This window comes from Pholcus phalangioides, unplaced genomic scaffold (assembly GCF_987345545.1).
Source record: "Pholcus phalangioides strain wild (caught in Gottingen) unplaced genomic scaffold, Ppha-v1.0 ptg000015l_1, whole genome shotgun sequence".
Classification (NCBI taxonomy): Eukaryota; Metazoa; Arthropoda; class Arachnida; order Araneae; family Pholcidae; genus Pholcus; species Pholcus phalangioides.
Genome location: NW_028301608.1, coordinates 25,244,973 through 25,262,894, shown reverse-complemented (window position 1 = coordinate 25,262,894; position 17,922 = coordinate 25,244,973). Strand labels below are relative to the sequence as shown.

The 17,922-nt window shown below is 36.0% G+C and overlaps 1 protein-coding gene across 1 annotated transcript in view; it reads left to right on the top strand.

The window, feature by feature from the left end:
* Positions 1-17,922, top strand: part of ple (tyrosine hydroxylase ple) — a 45,145-nt gene that overhangs the window by 11,755 nt on the left and 15,468 nt on the right. The window contains exons 2-6 of the mRNA XM_089243246.1: positions 9,377-9,511; positions 12,129-12,245; positions 13,814-13,994; positions 15,631-15,719; positions 17,420-17,487. Of these exons, the coding sequence (XP_089099372.1) occupies positions 9,377-9,511; positions 12,129-12,245; positions 13,814-13,994; positions 15,631-15,719; positions 17,420-17,487 (590 nt within the window). The remainder of the gene's footprint in view (positions 1-9,376; positions 9,512-12,128; positions 12,246-13,813; positions 13,995-15,630; positions 15,720-17,419; positions 17,488-17,922) is intronic.

Genomic DNA, 17,922 nt, shown 5'->3' with positions numbered 1-17,922 from the left:
AACGATCACCTTGAAATTTATGGCTTTTGCTTTCACAATATGTAAGAAGAACTGTTTCAGCAACGCGGTTTCATTATCTGCAAAAAATTGCGGATATTAATTATTATTATTAATTATTATTATTAATTATTGCGGTTAAATTATTTTAACATTAATATGTATAGGAACCAATTTTGGCCAAAGCCGAATATCGTATGAATGTGAAAGTCGTATAACTGAGAGACGTATTAATAAGATTTTACTGTATAATATACTGGTATAATCAAAATCACGGTATCTGGCAGGTTTCGACTAAGAGAAAAATACACTTCCCCCCCCCTTTAATAAGTTTCACAGGGTCTCATAAAAGCTTTGAACGTCTGGTAATGGGCATCTTCAATGACACCACGGGAAGCCATATGAAATGTGCTTTTTCCCATAAAGATTTAGTGATTTCCCCGACATAAACAGTTAACTGACCGCTCACTGTGAATATTATGCGTATGTGTAGTCGCGCGACTGGGAGGAAAACTTGAATGCCCCGCTTCACATTAAACCGGACCATTACTCATCTTCTCTCAGACGAAACATCCTTTATTCTTTAGACACATTTATTGTACAATGTTATGTAAGAACATTACATATTATTTCTTCTTAAATCTTCAACTTCACTGCTTATGTTTAGGAATATTTGCATAGATAAAAAGCAGATTTATTCTACTTTCAGCTAAATTTTCGTACGATAACAACGATTTCATCTCAATAAATATGATAAAAGATTCAATCGCGAAAATTAGAGTTAAGAATAACTTCAAATCTATATAAAGGGGTTTCACTGCCTTTTAATATAGTGAAAAACTATGAGAGAAGGTTTTTAATAGCTGGGGTATGCAAAGATGAATTTAGGAAAGAATGAAAATTCAATTGTCCTTGCAGGGAATCGAACCCACGTCTTCTCATTTGCCGTGTGAGTGCCCTTCCACCCGGCAAGTGAGAGTGAGCGCCAGTAGTGTCAGCAATTGTGATCTTTAGCTTGAGGTAGGTCCGACCGTCCATGTACGATCTCCTTCAGTGCACACGAGCTCTAAGAAAAGATTAAAATTCGTTGCCTTTGTAGTCTAGTGGCTTGGGTGCTCACCCGACAACTGGGAACAGGTGACTTCGATTCTTCACAAGGGCGGTTGAACTTTTATTCTCTTCTAAATTCATCTCTTCGCATCAACCAGCTGTTAAAACCTTCGTAAGGATAGAGGAGACTGACGTCATCCTCTGACACGAAAAACTATGGTCCAATAGAAATATCATTAAAAATAATATTTAACCATTGATTTACATCAAATGTGGTTCATATAATTTTGTTTGCATACGCTATTCTATGCCAATAGAATGTTTTACGTACATAACTCTAAGCCAGAGCCGTAATTAGGATTTTTGCCGCCACAACTTTAAAATTCGATAATTTTATAACGGTGTTCTTTGTTCCCACATAAAATTGCCGCCTTCTAAATTTTTCCGCCCGGGGGCCACCTCTGCCTCCCTCTAGTTACGGACCTGCTCTAAGTTACTCATTTCATTTTATTTTTCAAATTCAAAAAAAACACATTATTAACATCTTATGATAAAATAGCATGATATCAATCTAATTGTAAAAAAAAAAAAAAAAAATTTTGATTCAAAATAAAAGAAATCGTTCGGTTCATAAAATGACGAAAAAGATTTGAGATTCATTTGCAAATACTTGTGTTACAGAAAAATATATTCAATTTTTTTTTTCATTTTAAAATTGAAAACATAATAAGTTTTTAATAAGATTGAATCAACGAAATCTTAATCTTTCCACCATTTTATGAACTGAACAGTTCGACTTATAATAAGCATTAGACAGCATTTCCCATTGCAGTTCAAAGATTTTCGAATCATATGTTAACTTCAAAGCATTAAATATGCAAATCCGTAGAAAATTATGGCAAGACATTTTTCGTTTCTTTTCATTTTTTTTTTCCTTTAATTTAACAAAAAAAAATTATGAAATTTACTGCGCACTTATTAATGCCTGAAGATTGACGTATACTACATCAACTATAACGATATTTACACAAACTAAGTGTGAACAATTCTGTAGGTATCAAATGATAAATTGAAGTAGGTTTATCTGATATATCGCAAGGATAAACATGAATTCGATCAATAGCGCAACTTTTCCCGTAACTGGAAGCAATCGCTGGGTAAAGTGATAAGCATTTGGTGTAAATCTTTCATCATTCATCAAGGCTACATGTCACGTAATATTAATTCGTCTTATCCTCCAAGACCAACTTTTACCTACAGTTTACTGGCATAGAAACTGACTCGTCGAAATATCCATATAAATTATAATGCAGTGTAGTTGTACATAAACAGTACTTCATAGAATACTAATTAAACACAATACGGCTTTTTAATGAAAGTTTTATCACGTGAATATTGATGACAGAATCGTAATGAAAATTAAAATTTAATGGGATTATAATGACATTTTTAATGGACTTTAAAATGTCATCATAGTGAAAACAAATAGGGAAAAAACCCCGAATTCTCTATAAAAAGACTATTCCGTTAAATGGACATGTGATCCGAAAAATTGCATTGGATGGGTATTTTCAAAAGTCTTAACGTTTTTCTTGAAAGTTTTTTTATGTGAGAATATTTCTAGATCTTTATTCGTAGACGTACTTTTTTTTTACCTAATTCAAATTTTTGAGTTTTCAAATTTCATTCTTGTAGATTTACGAATTTGGGAATTTTTCATCTGTATGTATTTTGACAGCATTGTTCCAGAGAATTATTTTCCACGTAAAGAATTTCCTTTAATATTTAATTTTTTTAAACATAATATTTAATTTATTTTAACATAATATTTAATTTATTTTAACATAATATTTAATTTATTTTAACATAATATTTAATTTATTTTAACATAATATTTAATTTATTTTAACATAATATTTAATTTATTTTAACATAATATTTAATTTATTTTAACATAATATTTAATTTATTTTAACATAATATTTAATTTATTTTAACATAATATTTAATTTATTTTAACATAATATTTAATTTATTTTAACATAATATTTAATTTTCTTAAATTTAATATTCAATTTTTTTAATCAAATATTTAATAATTAATAATAAGACAAATAATTTGATTATAAAAATAAAAAAAATTATCTTTCTCACTCTCTCCGCGTTTCAGAAGATGTGACAATGAATATTGTTCACGGAGTTTTCTTCCGATCACTTTCACGAAATGTTTAGGAAATACAATTTTAAGAATTTTTAAATTCTGCCAAATTTCGTTCTTTTTTTTCCGGTTTCTACATTGATTTTCTACTGTAACTACACTTCGATCCTTATTGAATAAAGATCTTAAACTTCACTTATCCTTCGAATTGTTGATTCACGAAAAGCATCAATTTGTAAGACTTCATAACTACTTAAAAATACAAATTTGAGCAGCATTACATTCATTCTTTTTTCAGCACCGTCTCGGCTGATCTGCATAAAGATCTGCTATTCTAGTAAGAATTTTAAATTATTTCCATTATCTTTATACACCACAAGAAAACTTAACTTTTATCTTTCACGTTATATACGACGTACAATATAAGCGATACACTCGATATAGACGTTCTTTTCATTCCGATGAAATAGCAGCAATCTGAAGTAAATACTTCAGAGATTCCGGAAAGCCATTTTTTCCTCCTCCTGAGTTCTATGGATCAGGAAATCGTTAGCCACAAGTTCTTCTTCTAGCGGAAACGCTGTGGTCAAGTACCAGAATCAAGTATAAGAAAAGTTCTCGCCAACGCAAGACTGTCACAGATAGAAATAGAACGTTCAATAAAATTGACTCTTGGATCACTTCGTATGGATAAATAAAAGCCTTAGAGCAAGAGTGTGCACAAACTTCTCAGTCCGCGGGCCAGATATGGGTATATTAAGAAAGCCGTATGTAAATAACCCATATTTTATGGAACGTTCCCGTAATTTTGGCCGTTCCGATCCTTTAAAATAAAAATGTTTTTTCCCCCGGACTTTCAACAACGCTACTATAACTCGCTGTTTATTGATATCAAAGATTAAGATTATTTTCATAACTTATGAATTATATTATGGTAATGATGATCATAATTTTTTATAATTAATTATAGTCATATTAACATTCGTTTCATATGTCTGTCGAACAAAACTGTATTTTTTTTGTGAATTTTTTTTAGCTAACCGCGATTTGCAGTAGCGATCATTTCCCGCCACTGCCGATTTTTCAGTGACAAATGGAAACTTTCCTTACGTTTGACAACTTTTTTGGCGGTGATTGGCGATGTCTCGTATTTTCCGGTTATCGATTTTCACATACCTAACATATTAATCGAGTAAATATAGTCGGCCTAGATATACAGGGTAAATAGGAAAGTCCCTCTATCCTGGAATAGCTTGCGAACCGTCGATCCTAGAGGCATATTTTCAGTTAAAGAGCATCCAAATAACGTGTAGACTCATATACGCCATTCATATTGCAAGAGGTTGTACAGTTCTTGAAATGAGAAATTAACTTTTTATACTGGTCCTAAAAAACCAATTAAAAAGTTATTGCCTGTCTCTCCTGAGCCAAACCAAAAACAATTGCATTTCTAGTGAAATATTCGCTTAGATATTTAAATTAAAATGACCTAAAAAATGGGGGGGGGGGATCGCATAAACTAACAGACAATCTCACTCTACGCTTCACATGCTGTTCTTTCGCTCATTTTATATATAAGTGATTTTTGAATTCAAATATCGCAGCGAATATTGCACTTATATACGTGATATTTTTCTGTTGGGCTCAGGAAAGACAGGGCAACAACTTTCTATTATGTAATTGGGTTTTTTTAGGATAGGATGACCAAATAAAAAGTTAATTTTATTTTTTAATAACTATAAAACTCCATCCAGTAATAGTTAATGATGTATCTGTGGCCTACTTTAACTATGATACTAATTTGGATACTTTTCCCATTTGGAAGTATGCTTCTAGGATTAAAGGTTCACGAGTTATTCCCTATTAAAGAAACGTTCCTATGCACCCTGTATATTGTCTTGTGTATATATATTTATACTTTCCTATTAGAAAATACATTCGCTATGTTTAAACTACGTTTGCTGTAAATGTCAAGAGATAGCGCTGTCCTCGCCGCTTGCATTTGCGCATTAGCACGACGCGCCGGGGTGTGACGTGTTAGTTGATCGTGTAACATAGCCATATGTTTTGTCTTGATCCGTTTCTAATCAGAGTCGGATCCAGAGCTCGCTGTTGGAAGGAATAAAATTTTGACAATGTGAGTACGGTGACCATATGTCCCGCATTGTCCCGTATTTTCTGGAGCAGTCTCATGGTTTATTCTTTTTTCTGACCTTTTTTTTTTTGAAAAAAGTACTCGGGCTTTTCTTCTATTCTTTTGGTCGAATTTTTCTTCAATTTGTTATTTAATCAAAAACATTGATACAAATAATTTTCAACGGATTTGTCAATTGCAAAATTATCATATTCACATTTCTCTTGAGCGGGGATGGTCACCCCCTATAGATCCGCGCCTGTTGATTCGATAATTAACGTCACCATCGTATCGTTTCATCACCAACCAACACACGGAAATGATGAAACGAAAAACATTTCACGGGCTGGAGGTTCTGCGTCTTAGAGCTTTCCCATAGAAAAAAATTAGGGTAGGCTGTGTGTTGAGACACGGCTGCAAGTTTTTAACGTGAATATGTTAATTAGTAAAGCAGGAGCAAATCTGAATTTTTTTAATACCTCCCACAAATTTCTCTATCTTTTCAAATTGTTTTTTATATTTCAAAAACAATTCATTAGTTATATCCCACGTTATTTTGAGAAACTCAATAACTTTTGGACATGAGCGTTTGTTTTCAACTTCCTATTTGCGACACTATTGTGCTATCTGATGACGTCATACCGAGATCAAATTCTTTATCATTAAAAACTTCAGAACTTCACCTTTTCAACGAGATATTAAAAATTGTCTTCGCAAGTGTTGTCCAGAAGTAATTTGGATTCAAAGTCTGACCTATTTCCGTTACGCTCAAACATCGTGATGATTTAAAGTATACGACGCAATCACGTCAAAAATGGATGATTTAAAACCTAGAAATTCATAGCTGATAATTAAAACGAAATTTAAAATTCAGTATAGATAAAATTATTTCTGTTCAAAATGACCAAAATACCTCGCTCTCTGAAATCTTCCGTATAAGTATTGCAATGAAATATAGATACGAGGTAAAAGAGCAAAAGTCCAATCAACTTAATAGTTTGGACGGGATGAAAGAATTTCCATGTTTGCTGTTTTTCTCCCACCAAAGGGGAATCTCACTTTATGGAAAATAAGTTACGAGGAAACTTTATGGTCCGACTCGTAACGGTTCAGCAGTTATTTTCTAGCACAAGTAATCTGTGATGGAAAGAGCAGCAGTTGGGAAAGTATTGCTCTTGGAGACCCTCTTGGGAGTGCTCGAACAACTATACATTACCATGAGAAGTTTCGTTTTACTCAAGTAATTGAATATCTCTTTCTCTTTTTCCCACCTTTAATATTTCAATAATTCCACTTATTCTAAATTGTCTCTTTAAATTTATTTAATTCGAATTTAAGATTATTTTTTGGTATGATCAAACAAAAAGTGATAATTCTTGCTGATACAGTGCACGCCGCTCAATGTGACCACATCAGGGCTCCCGATTTGAGGTAACAATAACCGATTGATACAATAAAATCAAAAAGTCGAATATTCATGTTATTGTGACAACGTTGGTTCAGTTTGTATTTGAGTGGAGGTCTTCTACGATAGTTATACGTCTTTCTAACTTTTGACATATGTTTGAAGTTTTTGTTGGACGTCGGCAGACGTCCAAGGTGATTGGTATTGTAGGTGTTCAAAGGGGGTATCGTCTTTTTGATGAGGATGCAAACTACTTGGTTTGGCATTCTTTATATTAGGTTTCCGAACAGCTTGATGAACTTTGTTGGATGTCCGAAAAGACATAGTGACGGCCAAAACTGCAAAGAAGAGGTATGCTGCAACACTTATTTTAGAGATAATAGAAGGAGTAACACCAACACAAACACTATAGCACTTTCTTTCACATCTGTCCAATGCATCAATTCGGCAACTAAAGAAAAGAAACAGCAACAACCTTCATCATCAGTGTTGTTATCGGGTTCATATTCCATGACGCCGGACGCCGTTGAATGCTTCACCACATTCTCGTCATCGGTGTTGATCATATGTACAACCAGTTTATCAAACACAGGACTCATCTCTTTCTCATCATCAATATTGTCTCCAAGCGTATCAAAGAATTGTTCCTGATGAACAATATGACCATTTCCATTGCAATTAAAACATATCATCTGCTTTGATTGCCTAGGTGTATGAAAGTTTTCGAAATTCGGGTTTGGCTTTTGACTGCTTAATTTCGGGTCACGCTTGTGGAACCGATTGTTTACGTCAAGAGCTGATGATGAAAGTGGATGATGAAATCCAGTTGAGGATCGGCTATGGCTTGTTTCATTAAAGACTTTTTCATACATCATTAATTTTTTTTTTAATTCGGCAATCGTCTGGCACCCATAGAGTAGAAATTTATTTGCCGGTAAATCAAAAATACCGTTTATACAATACTCTATAATCGACGCATCATCGATAATACCATTGCCATGGCTAGCTAATTCTCGAATAGCTATAAAATATTCGGAAAGGGTTTCTGATGGGCGCATTTTCCGTTCGTTTAGGGAAGGAAAAAGCGAAAAATTCTCCTCCACGTCCCCAATGAAAGCATTCACACCATATGTGTCTTTCCTCGAGAAAGACCTCGTCGTCTCTTTTAAGTCGTTCAAAACCAGCAAAAAACTTCCGTCTTGACAGCTACGATGGTTTTCGACAGGAGGGTCCGAAATCGTCGTCACTGCAGCACTTTTGGTTACATGCAGGGAATCGCGTGGGGTGAACCAGCACCTCCTAGAGATAGGTCTCTGCACTGAGTGCCACAAACGTCATTCAGACTATCTAGTAAGTTTACCACATTAAACACAACATCCTATTTCGTTTCTTCTTATTTTGGCGTAGAATCTTCCTGATTGGCTCACAAATACCGCATAGTGATTGGATGTGGGGCATAGAAATCGCCAATTCTGAGCCCGATCATTTCTTTTCCTCACGACGATGATAACTGGCACGAGCAGGGAGTTTTTTCCCCTGAATATTCTGTGGGAAAATGGGCTACTTACTGACGTCACAAACATACTGCCTCCGCAGTATGTTTGTTGTTAATATGTTTTTTACAAAAAATTAAAAATTTCGTCGCAAATCTGTTCCTTTGTTTCTGGGATTTCCAAATGCTGGGCATTTCCGACTGAAATTAACTGGGACAAATTAAATGATTCAAGAATTATTTTTTTTTCTTTCTGGAACATCAACATTCCAAGGAAATCCTTTGAAAGCTCGAAGCTTTTTACTGCTGCTTCGATCGAAGGGTTTATCAAAAATAATGTCGTTTAAGAGCTTTATGACTGATGATTTCGCAAATTTTAGAGTTTCAGCAATGGATGGAATTTCTCCGAGAGAAATCTCCATTATGAAGAAAAAGAACTCACCCCGTCTGATGAAACAAAAAGCGGCTAAATAATCCAGATGCACACACACACAGTACAGTACAGTACTCACGTTGGACGGTTTCTTGTCTCATCTACGAACTTCCACTGCACTCGTCATTTATCTAGGGGATAGTTGGGTTGAAAAGGCGAGCCCCCAAATGTGGGGAATTATCACTTGAACACATTTAACGGGATACTAAGATAGTTTATTCTGTTGATCTTGATTACAAATATGAAACATAATAATAAAACAAAAGCATCAGTATGGGAGGCCACGTCTGGTCTCACCCACGTATACGTCGACGTCTGCGTCTCTCAGCTCCGTACACACCGTCAGAGGGCGCTCTTATCTTACTGAGAGAGATGGACGTATTCCCTCCTACATCTGTGTGCCGCGGATGGGTTGCTTGAGTGATCGGTAAATGTGTCGCCTAATTCGTTTTTACAAAATTAGGTTTGCACCTTAGTTATTAAGGCCGAGGGCCGCATCAGATGACACCGGAGCCGGGCCACATTTGGCCTGCGGGACAGAGGTTGGACGTGTATGCTCTAGATAATTTTTGCTTCTCTTCAATTTTTTTAGTCTTTCTTAGTAAATATCATTTTAATCTTCCTTAATTAATTTGATTCCCATCTTTCTTTCTTAAGCAGTGTTTTGAATTTAATGTTTTCTTTTTGTTAATTCATTCTCTTTTCAGCATGGGTATCCTTCAAGACGAAGGTCTCTCGTTGGCGATGCTAAATTTGAGACAATAAAAAACAAAGAAGCCAAAGCCAGTTGGATCTCTGAACAGAGAAAGAAATCCGAAGATGAGGAGTTATCCGAAGAGGAGGTTAGTACGCTCATTAACTATGATTATTGATTACTATCAAGGCCTGGTTGTTGTTGCCCTAAAAAGTCGTGAAAAATGACTAACAAATGCCTTAAACACTTGAAAAACTGCCCTAAAAATTGAAAAAAAAATACAATCAAAATAATAAAACAAAGTTTTCTTCAAAAATCGGTTGTGCTCGAAAGTAGGAAGAAGTTTTTACATAATCAAAAAAAAATCATATAAAAAAACGTTTTCTCCCTCATTTGGATTTCATCGAAAATGCTAATTTTTCTAATAAACGAGTTATAATTCATGAATCGATTAGGAACACATTGATGTTATGGTCCCGACAATGGTGGGGCCTGACAGTTCTCCAGCTTGGGGGCCTGAGACGATTCTTATCTTTTTTTTTGTTTTCACAAGGAATTCGGTATTGAGAGGCCCGTGAAGTATCTGATCAGGGGACCCTGTTGTCAGATGTGAGGACCATGACTGGCGTATTGGGAGATTGGGAGGGAGAGAAAAATGGGGGGGGGGGGTTTGCAATAAAAAATGAGAAATGAACCCCCGCTTACGAGAAAATCCTGCGTATGCCTATGGTTAAGAAGCCAAAAAACATCTTTTCATAAGTGCTCAATGCAATCAGTGTTCACATAATTTTTTAATCAATCTTTTCCATTTTGAAAAAATTCAGAAAGTAAAAATATCGTGAAAATGCCAAGAAATCCCCCAAATCTGAAAAAAATGCTCCGAACAATGAAAAAAAAAGCGTAAAATGCAAAAGATAAAAAAAAATTCATACGTCATCAACATCCGGGTCCTGATTATTGTACACTAGCTGATACCCGGCGACGTTGCCCGCCCCGTAAAAAATTTATATATGTATAGCTTATTAATTATTTCTTACTCAAAAAAATTTCTGCATCAAGTAAGAAAAAATTACTTTTATTTTTAAATATTTTAATTAAAATCTTCAGGCAATCGCTTGTGGATACACAATATTTTTGTTTGTCCATCTGGTGTGTAGATGTACAAATTTTTGCTATTACCAACACGTGAACAGGTGACGAAAAGGTGTCCGTGTGAAAAACAGGGCTCAAGTAAGTTGATACCTGCCACTGCTAACGACTGGCCTTGCGCTTTGTTGATTGTCATGGCAAAAGCTAAACGAATCGGGAACTGTAATCGCTTTAAAGTGAATGGCATTTCTTCAGTGATAATTGGGATACATGGAACGAAGACGTCTTCTCTCCTTTGGCACGTCCAGTTAGAATCGTCGCTTCAATGATGCAATTGTGCAATTTCTTCACGCAGAGTCTGGTGCCATTGCAGAGTCTCGGTGTGTCCAAATTTCTTAAAAGCATTATAGGTGCTCCGACTTTGAGGGTCAAATTGTGTGGTGTCACACCCGGAATATCCAAAGGAGTTCAGAAATTCTGCAGGATACAGAACTAAATGTCTGCGCTGTGTCTGTGACAGTGTCAACCAATTTGTAAGATGTGGAGTCTCCTGGAAATTATTTTTAGGATTTTTTCGTTGATCTTGTTCACACTGTCATTTTTCGGTGCCAGAATCGCTCTCAGAAAGCCACTCATGGTTTTTGTTGATCATTTTGTTGAATGTTTGGGAAGACTTTGTCTGCAAGTTCTTGAACTGAGTTTAACAACTGGCAATATCCATTTGGGAACGTAATCGGTCCAGTGCTTGGGTCTACTGGTTGGTCAACTGATGTGAAAATGATAGCAGTGCTGAGTCATTTTGCAGTTGAACTCGCATGTTGGTGGATAATGATAATTTTTTAACTTCGTGCCAGTGTGTTGATGATTTGAGGCAAGCATTGAGTTCATTAGTTGGCGTTGAACATTTTTATTCCCAGTTTTGTCAGCGTAGTTGTTGTTCTCTGTTGTTAGTGACGTCATACGTCCAACTTGTGCAGCGAATATTATTCAAACGCCTTTTACGCATTTTTTAAATTGAAACTATACCTATACGATGGGCGGTTGATGAGATAAAGGCCGCATTATCACTTACAGGATTACAGGACAACCTGTATATAGGCTAGCCATAATACCCGGCGCTTCCCGGGTTTTCTTCAATTACTGGGAGGATTGGAAAAGAGCCAAACCATTATAAAGGAATAAACTGTAATGATGGCAGCGTTAAAGATGTGGCAAACCATTGTAAAGACATATACACGTCTGAAACGCATTGTTGGGAACCACGGTAACCAAAGTAAACGTTCCGAAAGTGATTGTTGAGGCCCCCAAAACCATTGTTGCCCGACAGTTTTTCGCCCATTTCGGGCATTTGCCCAGCTCTGACGAACTTTTAAAGTAGCCTACGGCTCAATCCCGGTCCTGTTTGGTATATATGCAAAATCTGGCGACGATCGGTCTAAAACTGTAGATTTGTATAAAGAGCATACATACATACATACATACATACATACTTTCACATTTATATATAAGATTTAAATAGCATTTCCATAACCGAATGACATTGATCACCATCTTTTTCCGTTATCATCTAGCTATTTTGTTTAAATAAATTAAGTTTAATCTTTACGATCTTTTGTTTTAAGTGACTATAATATTTGGGTGTTTTTGAATGCATTTGTATCTTTATTCAAATGAAGGTCTTCCTCGTCAGCGACATACCTGAGGAGAGTGAAACCGTTTTGGAAAAAATTATACTGATATTATCCCTCAAAGAAGGACTGAGTGCACTTCCAAAAGCCATCAAAATCATCGAGGTACTTACTGTTCTACGTCTTTATTTTGACTATATCAAAATAATTATGTAATTACATAAATACAGTGATTTTAAAGCACGTATACGGATGGCACATACACGGAGAGAACTAGAAATTCTATGGTTGGATCTAAATTTTAAGGGGGGGTTGTGTGTTGCACGATCTTGGCTTCCCATAGATTCCATTCTCTCCTTGGCTGCTTTCCTATGGGAAAAATCTCTTTCCTTTAAGGAACATTCAAAATTTTTCTATTCACATTAGGCACTCAATTTTTTTTTCTCTAATGTTATGAATATTTTTATACAGTTTAACATGAGATTTTAGGATTTAGTTGTTTGTCTTTTTTTCTCGAATTTTTACTTCAACAACATGCAACTTTTTAAAAAAATCACCAAAATTTACCCATATTTTGTGCTACAAAATTTTTTTAAGTAATTTCACTAAAAAATATTCGTATTAAAGGTATATAACGCCATAGTGGTGAGAGACACACACAAATTTCTAAGACATTTGAATGAGTGGTGTTCGAAAAAATTTTCCTTATCTAACAAAAACCGTAATTTTGAGAAAAGAGCATTTTATGTGGTGGAAAATATTGGCATATATAATGCCTGCCAGATGTTTGTATTAAAATATTTTAAAATATTTCTAGTAAAAGTGAAACAGAAACTTTAACACAGACTCAGTAAATTTCATTTATTTAAAAACTGAAAAATTCGAAAATGATTTTTTTGCAAAATTTACGTGCACCAACCCCCCTTAAATTGTATGAAAAATTATTCGAAAAATGGATGAAAATTAGTTGCAATAATATAATCTCCAGAAAATAATTATTGGGGGGGGGGGAAGAAATGCACGACCCTCAATCAAAAAGACTTCAATTAATAAATTTCGCACTTTCTTTTACTGTACTCAGAACATCAACCTCGGGATGTGTTTTGATAAAAATTGAACGAGATACCGATGATTGAAATTTTTTATTTTCCATGTTTAATTTTAATTTTGGAATCAACTGTAAAATTTTTATTCGTTTCGGAAACTCTTCGTGGAACACCCTACTACTACTAAATCACGCATGCACCTCTCATCCCTATTCCTCTGTCTAACGAATTGGTACATGTTGGAATGTGCATTACTGGATCTGTATCAGTAATAATTCAGTAGATGCAGCACTACTCGACGTTTTCCAGCTTCGAGGAACGAATGAGAGACTGTCTTGCATTTGAAAAAGTCTTTCCGCAGGGAGCAGTCAGACCTTCAGAAATCCAAGCATTTACCATCTTCAATTCAAAATAAGTGAAACAGGTGGCAGCATTAGGTGTTAACACGAAAAAAGCTCAACTCTGACGACTTAAATACGTTGCGGGGGAGGTGGGTCACACATAGGCCAACACTCAGAACACACATTCCAGCATGCACCGATTGGTTAGAAATGCTAGAGGAATGTAAACTAGATGAGGTACATGTACGACTGAGTAGTAGTAGTAACAACAAATATTCAGTATTAGTAGGAGTAGACATGTGGGCAAAACTGAACGAGTTTTTTCTTTCTTCCAAAATATCTGTAGTCTTGCCACGGCAGAGTAACTCACTTGGAGACAAGGAGCTCTCCAAAGAAGGGAATTCCCTTTGACGTCTTCGTTCAGATCGAAGCTCCAAAGGAGAAACTGCTCAACCTGATCAAGACATTGAAGGCTAATAGTATTCAAGAAGTGAGCATCCTACGAGATGAGAAAATAAGCATCAAAGGCAAGCAATTAAAATTCCAATCAATATATTTCGCGATTCGATTCATTATCCTGACATTTGATTGTATTTGACATTGAGCAGTATTTATTGACCAGTGTTTCTTAATATTTTTTCGTTCAGGGCCCTCCCTTCCCCCTTTGTACTATATTTATTTTCGTACTCCTCCCCTTATCTTATCCAGGGGCTTCCTTACACCATAAAGGAGTGAGACCATTCTTAATTGTTTAATTGATTTTTTTAGCAAATTGATATTGAAGAAAAATTTCATGAGTAAGGTCGACGACCCCTTATTCAGTGATGGTTTTCGTGAGGCGAGGGGGGGGAGGGTTATACAGTGCCGTCTCAACACCATAAGCCTTCTGGTAAAAATATATTGTTCTTGACTTCGAGATTGCAAAACAAGAAGCGGTTCGACGGACAAACACAGATTAATTTACAGAACAGAAATTTACACGTATTTACAACCTAATCAGAGAGCTAACAACTTTCTCGCAAAGTTAAATCACAACTGACGTTTCATGCAATCTCTCTCTATTCTGGAATCTGGCATCCCTTATTCTCATTCTCCCTACTATTTATAGGTCTGTCGAAACTTCGAGAAAAGGAACATTCTACAAAATTCTACTTTACAGTTTCCAAGTTGGCGGCGCTCCGTACGGAGGTGCTGAAGGGGCGAGACCTTCTAGAATGTTCCCACTAGTTCTCCGCTAATCGCAGGTATTTCCGCCAAACCGAAATTATTCTGGAACCCCTCTCTCTAGGTGGAAGCAACAGCTTACGTATTTGCTTACTCTCGCAAATGATAGTATACCAGATCTCATCATGTACTAACTCTCCCCACCCCCCTATTGGCATTAGGCTCGGGGTCGTGCCTGGATGAGCCGAGCCCATGTGTTAAGGTTGCCCCGTTTCTATGCAAGGTCATTTTAGCAGCACCAGGGGGGTCCCACCTGGCTGCGAGTGCCTGTGTAAAAATTTACATACTCATTCTCGAAAAAAAAAGTGGTATCAAATATATATATCGAATCTCATTATAGTGGGGGGGGGCCTTCTTCGCACTTAAGGGTCACGGACAGTGTCCGGTTGAGTGCATTTGTTAAGGCGGTCCTCGCTCTATGGGCAGTTTCGCTTCATTCTGAAAGTAGTCGCATGTTTTCTCACTATATTTCACTTAAAGATTCATTTCTTTACATCTGCATTTTTTTTTTTCACAGCGCTTTGTGCCCCTCCCCCCCTCCCCCATTTAACAGCCTGTCATGGCTTCCCTTCAACTTGATTTTTCCCCGTAGACCCCTTCCCGGAGTATAATCCTCCAACTACGAATTGAGACTTGGCTACGGCACGCATGTCATATCGGATGATTCTATTCCCTTCTAAGACAAGCTAGTAGTGAATGCTCAGTCGTTGACGAGCTATTCTCGATTGCACAATGGTTTTACCAAAATAATTGAATAAAATCATTCGACGTCAAATGACATGACATAGCCAAGTCTCATCTCGTGGTTAGAGGACTATAGCTCAGGGCAGCAAGCGGGACATATGGTCCCAATTTGAGAAACACTGATATAAACCATAGTAAATTTCGACAAGAAATAAGCGTGTAAATGACATCAGTTTCTATCTTGTATAATTTCAGATCCATGGTTCCCACGTCATATAAGCGATTTGGACTACTGCACTCATATTATGACCAAATTTGAACCCGAACTGGATAGTGATCATCCGGTAATTATGTATATCTTTCGAATGTATAAAGTAGTACATCGGGGTAGGTGAAACCCTCAATTTCATTAGTGCTAATTCAATCTAGCGTCTACATTGAACATGTCAACAAAACTTCTGCAAAATATAAGTAGAAGTTGTGCTCTTTTTAGGGCTAATGTTAAGAATTTATTTTTTGCGATTTCCTATTTTCAAGAGATTAACGTTTTGTTGGAACAATGGGTTTCACTTATCTTGACTAAGTGGGGTAAGTGGAACCTACGGCTGATTGTGTTTTAACTCCTTCGCTTACAAGCAAATTAGCAAGAAATTTGAATGCTGTTTGTTTGACGAATCGGCAGTAAATGTAGTAACCTTGTCCTAACCTAACCGGACGTTAGAAAAAAAAGTAAAAGAACACAAATAAAAGAGTAAGATAGTGTAATAGATAAGGTGATAAGAATGTAGGTACAAAGTTGGGTTTCTTTTCACCCTCACCTTACCTGCTTTCTTTTAAGAAATATCATAATTATATTGCAATGTAAAAAACTAGAACGGATGGATATGACTTTGAAAAACCGATATCAGGCTGGTTCATACCTTCAGGAATAGTTGCAACGGAAAGAGCACAGGTAGTAACGTGATCAAAAAAAGTAACTTTTCAAAATGAAATCTTGTAACTTTGTACGAACACAATCAGTACACTAAGCACATTTTTACTGAAAAATAGCGTGAGTAAAAAAGAAAAGGAATAGTTTCCACCAGAAACGATTCCATAAAGGTAACTGAATTTTACAAAATATATTTGATTCCACTTACTCCGAATTTCTTTTTAGCCCTGCATACCTTAATATACGAGGGGTGTTTGGAAAGTAAAGATACGACTGCTAGTGTTTATTCAAAACATTTTTGTTTGACAAAACATCTACTTCAAATTATTCGTTAGTTTATGCGATATTTAACTGCATAATTTCCACCATTGTCCCAACACTAATTTGGTCTGGGTCACCACTTTGTGTACCCGGTGCCCGGTAGAAATCTGTCGCTTACTACCGGAACCACGTTTTAAATTCATTTTTTCGATAAAAAATCGTCCTCCTTTATATGCTGTCTGTTTCTTAAGATTCCCTTCGTTCAGAAGAAATGGAAGTCACTGAGACCAAAGTTATTGTGATTCTGGGAGGCATGAAGCAAATCCGAAAAATGCCGTCACTGTTCCAGAAGTGATTTTCTTCTTCTGAAATCAAGGTTCTGAGCTTCTTGATTTTTGATGAATGTGTATGGCACGATTGCTGATGATTGCTACTCAGTCCTTCCTCCAAAGAAATACCAGCACGCCATCATTACATTTTTTCGATTCAGTTACCATAAACATTGATAATTTCTTTGTGAATATCTGACGAGCGCTCACATTTTAGAAAAATGTATGCCAGACGCACTTCCCAATTCTCATCACCGCTGTTCGCGTCACTTACTATCCGAACAAGACAGCGTAGCAATGGCAAAAGACCACGAGGAGAAAAGCTGAAGAATCATGGTCAAACTTAACGTTGCAAAAGTAAGCAATAAAAAATTACTTTTTTGCCTATACGTTACGTATCACTACTTTCCAAACAGCCCTCGTATTTCCAATAGTAATTAAAAAATAACAGTGATGTCAGATGATTATTTTCCGTGGTAAGAAAAGCTGTTCATGTGTCTTCTTTGGCTTAATTCTCTATTAGGGTTTCTGTGACAAAGTCTATCGAGCTCGGAGAAAAGAAATCGCACAAATAGCTTTCGAATACAAATAGTAAGTTCCTTTTGAAGATCATCACGAATTATTGACGTTTTCTTGTTCAATTAAATTACGTATATGCATTGATCTTTCAGTGTACAGTCCGTTCAATTGTCATGATGATTCCATTCGTCTAATATTAAAATTTGAAAATATCTATCGTATCTTCTGATATCTACAGTCGGCCCCACTTAAACGGAGATATCAACGGTTGTGTCAAATAATATCCGATTAAATGGGGTATACGATTATCGGGAATAATTCAATTGCCGTTTCATACCGTTAATATAGTTTATAAAAAGTCTTACACAGGGTGTTTCAGAAAAGTTGGGGGGAAACTTTAAGAGGTGATAGTACACACCAATACAAACAATTGTCATCAAAGAATGCATGGTCTATCATGAAACGCCAACGCGCTAGCACGTTTCGAAACTGCCGCTCCGCAAACGT